General features: G+C 42.8%; 1 protein-coding gene across 1 annotated transcript in view; it reads left to right on the top strand.

Annotated features, from left to right (window-relative positions):
* The first annotated feature begins 232 nt into the window (after positions 1-232).
* Positions 233-7,241, top strand: part of CUNH3orf52 (chromosome unknown C3orf52 homolog) — a 32,095-nt gene continuing 25,086 nt past the window's right edge. The window contains exon 1 of the mRNA XM_046425255.2: positions 233-496. Within this exon, the coding sequence (XP_046281211.1) occupies positions 359-496 (138 nt within the window). The 5' untranslated portion in view covers positions 233-358. The remainder of the gene's footprint in view (positions 497-7,241) is intronic.

Raw genomic sequence — 7,241 nt, 5'->3', positions numbered from 1 at the left:
TTCCTAATCATTGGCTCTAAAACGAATATGCACCAACAGGGAAAGGTGCAGCAGACAGCGCCCTGAACAAACCAGAAAAACTGCCCTCCTCTGCTCGGGAGCCCACAGCAGGGCACAGTCCCAGAGCTGCTCTGCCCTGCAGTAGCGAGGAAAGCCTCCCGAGGCCCCAGTCCCGCCACTCTCCGGCCTCGCCCCTCCCCTTCCCTCCCCTTCCCTGCCCTCCCGCTGCCTGAGGTCTGGCGGGCGCTCCCCGCCTGCTGGGTGGAGTGTGAACCCGGGAGGCCACCGCGGACTCTGCACCCGCAGGTGTGTCGGTCTGGCCTCCCAGGGGAGCCGCTCAGCTCTTCTCAGCCGGCCCATGGAAGGGGCCAAGCCCTCATCCTCAGAAGAAGACCTGGAGCTCTCGGTGCTCCAGGAGCAGCGGGACGAGCAGACGCCTCTCAATGGAGCCCTCCAGGTCCTGGCTGCTTCGGCCGACGACACCACCCCAGACCAGGTAAGGTCCCCTTAATGCGCCGGCGGCGTGATCGCGGGACAGTAGCCTGGCAACCGCCCAGTGTCACGGTTCCAGAGAGCTCTCCGGGCGTCCCCGACGAGGAACAGGAGTGACGCGCACTGGAATATTCTGAATGGGGCGCCACGGCACCAATGGCTTTTGGTCTGAGCGCGCCGCCCGCCCTGCGACCCTCAGGCCCCCTGACACCTGTGACCCTTCAAACTCCGCGGGCCTTTGCGACCCAGATGGCAGTTTACGAATTCTCTCTTCAAGGAGAGAATTTCCAGAGATATAAGTGGTTTTAAAAAGTTATGCGACTTTTAATTTAGTTTTTACCCCTTCTTTTTTCAATTAGGGAGAATGAGTTATAGGTGTTTTTTTGTTTTTTTGTTTTACCCCCAGATTCTCTTCCGTCTCCCTCCTAACTCCTTCCAGGGCTCCCATCTCACCATTTCCCCCTCTCCCTCCCAAATCTCCTCACATTCCCATCCAGGCTTACCATCCCCCACACACTGTGTATTTTCTCCCAGCTCAGCCGGCCTTTTGATTCCACAAGAAGACAGATAAGAGGGAGGGGGAAGGGGCAAAGCAGCAAGAGCAAGAAGGGCTGGGGCTGGCCTGGAGATGGGGTGGGGATGAAATAATTTTAGTTATAGGGAAATAATTTCAAAGTTCTTGTCCCAAAGGACTAGACTAGCCTCATTTGGTTTTGCCTTTTTTAATCTCCTGGTGATTCAACCTTAGTAGTAATGGGAACATTATTCATTCACATCAAATACTCGCAAAGCATCAGTTTGAATTCTGAATCTTCTGATTAACCCCTGAGATTGGCTTGTGGTTTACAGCATGCAGGGAATTCCCCATATATATAGCTTAAAACTGAACTTCCTAGGCTCCACTCTTCCACCTCCACCCCTGAGGCTACCCAACTGTTGAATTTAGGGATACGCAGGAAATTCAGAAGTTGAAAGCATTGCTATAGTGCCGCACTGATTCCTGGAAGTTCTGTGCACTGAACGACTGCTTTTATAGGTACCCTGGAGAGGAAGTTGGTAGCTTGTGTTTAAATGAAATGGGACCACAAAAGAATGAAGTTTGGAAAAGATGGCTTAATTTTAGCCTAAGTGGCCACAAGGGTGGACTTGGTATATGAATCCTTGAGGGCAGGGTCTAGGCATGGGAATTGGGAATACTTGCCTTATGTTGGTTAGACCCAGCTTACCCTAAAGATTTCATGGTTTGAGATTGCTCTGATGGCAACTTCACCAATAGAAGATATGTAGCAGGACTGTCAAATGATGGTAATATAATGTTTCCATGCTTCTGGAGACCTGGAGTGCCTGTGGACAACTATTGAGGAGTAGAACCTGCCTGATCCATGTAGGCCATCAGCACTTACAAATTGTTTAGCACTTACCTTGTAGAGATTGCCCTTTCATGTTTTAATGGCTTCCTTGTTAGTCAGGTATATACAGATATCCTAGACCTCCTTGTAATTTAGCTTTGTAGGTCACCAAATAGGAACACCACATTGACTGACAGAATGGAGTGCAGGTGAAGTGTTATATGGGAACTTGGAAGGCATTCTAGAAATTACTTAAACAGCTAAAACTTTAGAAACGACAGAAAAAAAAAAACCTAGAGTGTTTTAGTTAGTCAGGTTCTATAGAATAAAATTAATTGAAGTGTATTTCAACTAGAAAAGTCAATTCATGTGGGGTCATTAAATGTTGGCTAGCACAAGTGAAAAGTTCACACACTTAAGATTTTGTGCGTAGGCGCTTACATTCTGTATTAAGGTTTCCAGTTTTAAACTGTAGCTGAAATCATGTATTTTCATTAAGCAGATGTTCTACAACTCTTATGTACAAAATACTTGTGATACATGAATGCATTTGATTATCACAATGAAACTTAAGAAGCAGGTGTCAGTATTTTGATTTGACAGATAAAGGAACTGAGAGAAGAAATGGAGATTCAGAGAGGTTACCAAAATGCTCAGGCTCACTCAGTGGTGTTTCTGACATTTCTGAGGTTTTTGAGGTGTCAAGATATATGTTGTTTCTATCACATTTATTTATCCTGAATTTAAATGTATAAATATAACATGATTTATACTCATTTATAGTTGCCAAAATTATAAATTATAGTGTTACTCATTTCTATAAATTAGATCCCTCATAATTAAGTAATTTAAGTAAAATATGAGGAGCTGAGTGGTATATCTGATGGATGAGGGAATTGCAGGTGGATGGGTGGGTGGATTCGGGAGTAAAAAACAGTTCAGGAATCCCTGGGAGGATGACATTCTATATCATGGGTATCTTTCTACTTGGAAGAGCAGGGCTAGGGGACTATACAGAGGCAGTATACTTTCTCTTAGTCTGGTGCTTGGGGAAAAGGAATATTAGCCATTGAACTTCACTTTGTTGTCTCTATAAACATGTCAGTATCATTGGGACAGAAGTGAAAAATAGATTGTAGGTAACAGAGTGACACTGGTTTTCTTGCGTAGCTCACTAGAGGAGTTCTGACTGAGAAGTCTCAGACATTATTAGTGAGGTAGCATCATTAGAATAATAATAAGCCAGTACATTGATAGTCTTGAGGCAAGCAAGTCATACTTACTTGGGTTAGCTGACAGTCCCATTACTATAATCTGTTCATTCAAGGACAAGAATCAAATGACTCTTTTGTGTTCAGATTTAAAAAAGTAGATTAAATGCCACAATGAAGATTAAAAGTACAATTTTCTACCAGGTATGGTGTCATACACTGTAATCCCAGTGACTCCGGAGGCTGAGACAGAAGGATCATGAGTTCAAAGCCAGTCTCAGCAAAAGCAAGACGCTAAGCAACTCGGTTGAGACCCTGTCTCTAAATAAAATACAAAAAAGGGCTGGGGATGTGGCTCAGTGGCTGAGTGCCCCTGAGTTCAATCCCCAGTATCTCCCCACCTAAATAAGCACAATTTTTCTATGTACTAAGAAAAAAATTTCCCTGATTTATATAGCTGCTTCTGATTGAGCAAAAAAGAAGAGCTTTTTGGATCAAAGAGATAGGTAGTCCTGCTATTCTCCAGAATCCAGTGCCACATATTTAGACTTTTACAGGAAGAGGGATGTGAATATCTGGGAGAGTGTTCAGAGGAAAGATGCCCAAATTTTGGAGTCATATAATGCAAATAGAATGCAAGGTGTCATTTGTAAGCATCTCGGGAAGGCACCTGTGGAGAATCTGCCTGTGACCTCTCATGACCTAGAATTTGGTGAGGAGAGAATGAAAAGCCAGAGAAGGAGGCAGCATGACCTTGGGATCCCGTTTTCACGGCAGAGACTGAGCATATGTAGGATGGTACCTACTGTATCACACGTTCTTCTGCAAACTTCCCAGGGGCACTTCTAACAGATGTTGATCCCTGGGTCGATTCTAATGTGCAAACAGTCAAGAAGCACTGCACTCTATTGTTTGGTTGGAAGTGGCTGATACACCATTGTTTTTTAATGACTTCTAGTTTGTGAAGATCACTCATGCAGGGGAGAGTGGTCCCCCTATCAGGGCTGTGGAGAGGACAAGGAAGAGTGCTAGGCTGTAGGAAGGCAGCTTTGGGCTGGGCAGGAATAGGAGTTTCCTACAGAGGAGGGCTGTGTAATTTTTAGCTAAGTTCCTCCAGGAAGGCAGAGTATTTGGTCTTTTAAACTGCCAGAGTCCCAATTTATGACCTCTAAGGAACAGCACAGTGAAGGCAAATGTGGGTGTCAAGAATGATTAGCACTCATTTTTAGCTCATTTGAGGTCATTTCCTGTTGTGCTAATCTTTATGGCCTGGTTGTCTCTTGTTTAAAAAAAAAAAAAAAAAAAAAAAAAACACAGCTTGGGACAATTCTGGAGCTCTGTAACTAGGAAGATATGTTTCTGTCCCAAGAGGTCAAGGATTCCTTATTCCAGGACTTCTTGGCCCCGTGTGCCTTTTTGAGCCCTTTCTTTGGTGGCTTTGGAGAAATTCTTCAGACTTGAGTCAGGGTGAGAGGTGGCCCTATCCCTGGACTCCACAAACACTTAGCTAAAGAACTATTCCTCTGTCCAGATTCCCAGGGCCTTCATTGCCCTCATCCTCCTAGGACACACTGGGTTCAAGAACCAGTGCTTAGGAGCTCTGCCATTTGACCCTTCTTCTAGAATTTCTCAAAGTACATTCTTAAATTTTTTGCACATATTTATTAAGTGCCTGTTACCTGTAGGAGGTATACTGTGGAACATAAGAATGGGGAAGTTCAAGAACTTCCCCTCCCTCTTTGTGGTTTACCTAGGAAGATAAGGGCATCCTGGTTGCATTTGAACATGAAACCACACAGCACAATCAGCGGCAGCATCAGATGAGGTATGGGGACAGCACGTGTACTGGGAAGTGTTCCTAATAGTGGGTAGGAAGTTTCAGACCAGGGGTGGGGGCGGGTCTCAATTCTGTTAAAACAGTTGATTCACTATGGAAGGTTTAAAATGACAGTCCAGTCTGCTTGGTGCCTGGGTATGTGTCAGTGAAAATCTTCCCCATGTGATTCTAATGTGCAGCCAGGCTGGGAGACCTCTCAGTAAGGACGCTTGCTATGTAGTCCTTCCTAATGAGGACCAACGGTTTCCTTTCTGATGGCCATCATCAACATAAGGATGAGTGAATATAAACAAGTGTCAGTTCAGGCGTAAGCCTCCTGGAGTGCCTGCTGCTGCTTTGTAGAACTCTGAGAGGGGATTGCTCCCCTTGGTTGGGTACTGTGTGACCAAAATACCTGACAAGAACAACTCAGGGAGGAAAGATTTATTTTGGCTCATGGTTTTAGAGGTTTTAGTTCTTGATCAACTTGCTCCAAGGCAGAAACATCATGGCGGAAGGCAGCAGGAAGGAGAGACAGAGAGAAAGAAAATTTAGTCCCTAGGGGCATGCCCCCAGTGACCTACTTTCTCTAACTGTGGCCCATCGGCCTGTAGTTAATACCAACTCTCAGAAGTCCATTCAGCTATCAATGGGTTAATCCACTGATGAGGTCAGAGCCCTCCTGATTCAATTGCTTCCTAAAAGCTCCACCTCTGAACATTGCTGCATTGCAGACTAAGCCTTCAGCACATGAGACTTTGGGGAACATTCCAGATCCAAATCATAAATAAAAGCTTAATATTGGTCTAGCATATGTTTTGTGTATTTTATCTCTAGTTTTCAGATTTGTGAGCTAAATTTAGTATTTACATACAAAATATTATCTGACTTAAGGTTCCACTTAGGATTTTTCCGTGGAAACTGGGTTTTATATTTAGACTTTTGAACTTTTTAAAAAAATATTATAAATAGTAACTCATGTTAATTGTACAAATCAATGGATTTCATGGTGACATTTTCATATGTGTATACATTGTGCTCTAATAATATCCACCCTCCCTATTACCTTCTCTGGACCTCACCACTCCCACTCCTACCACTCCATCTCCTTACCCTTCCCTAATAGTCCCTTTTCTACTTTCCTATTTTCAGATCATTGTTTTTTTTGTTTGGTTTTTCTTTGTTATAGTTTCCATATTGAGGGAAAACATGAGATACTTGTCTTTCTGGGTCTGGATTATTTTGCTTAATGTGATGACCTCCAGTTCCATCGATTGTCTCAAAAAGGGATATGATTTCATCCCTTTTTATGGCTGAATAATATTCCATTGTTTGCATGTACCATATTATCTTTATCTACTCATCTGTTGCTGAGCACCTAGGTTTATACTGTAACTTACTATTGTGAATAGTGCCACAATAAAGATACATATGCAGGTGTCTCTTTTGTATGCTGACTTCATTTCTTTTGGGTGTATACCCAGGAGTAGGTTTAGCTGAATCATATGGTTCTAGTTTTAATTTTTTGAGGAACTTCCATACTGTTTTCCATAATGGTCTCTCTCTTACTCTGTGTAGAAATCAACTCAAAATGGACTGAAGAACTAATGTAAGACCTGAAACATTGAAACTACCAAGGGAAAACAAGATCCAGGCACAGGCAGGAGTTTCCTGAATAGAACTTCAATAATTCAGGAAATAAAAAGCAAAAATTAACAAATGGGATGACATCAAATAAAAAGCTTCCACACAGACACAATCAACAGAATGGAGAGACAACCTCTGGAATGGGAGAAAATCTTTGTCAGCTAATCATCTGACAGAAGATTAATATCCAAAATATATAAAGAATTAAAATAATTTAACATCCAAAAACAAGTAATCCGATTTCAAAAAGTGGGCAAATGATCTTAACAGACACTTCTCAAAAGAAGTACAAGAGGCCAGTAAATACATGAAAATATATTGCAACATCTTCAGGCATTGGGAAAATACAAATCAAAACTGCCTTGAGATTCCACCTCATGCCTGTCAGAATGATCACTATTAAAATAACGAATAGCAAATGCTGACAAAGATGTGGAGAAAAAGGAATCCTATATGTTGTTGGTAGGAACATGAACTAGACTTTTGATCTTTTCCTGGTATAATATGCAAGTATCATACTCTGTTGTGAAGTTGGGCAGCGGCAGCTCTCTGTCGGCCACACGATCACAATCATGATGGTGAATAACTGATACTTGACAGAGTCCTGTGTGCTCAGCTAGGTTAGATGTATTAGATGTGTTTTTTGATTTACAGTGTTTTCAATTTATGATAGGTTTGGTGGGGTGTATGCTCATCATCAATGGAGAAGCGTCTGTATTTTAAGGT

The sequence above is a fragment of the Marmota monax genome, unplaced genomic scaffold (genome assembly GCF_021218885.2).
Source record: "Marmota monax isolate L192 unplaced genomic scaffold, Marmota_monax_Labrador192_F-V1.1 WCK01_AAM20220418_F8-fsc00119, whole genome shotgun sequence".
Taxonomy (NCBI): Eukaryota; Metazoa; Chordata; class Mammalia; order Rodentia; family Sciuridae; genus Marmota; species Marmota monax.
The sequence above is the reverse complement of the archived record's forward strand: the minus strand, read 5'-3'. Positions and strand labels throughout refer to the sequence as shown.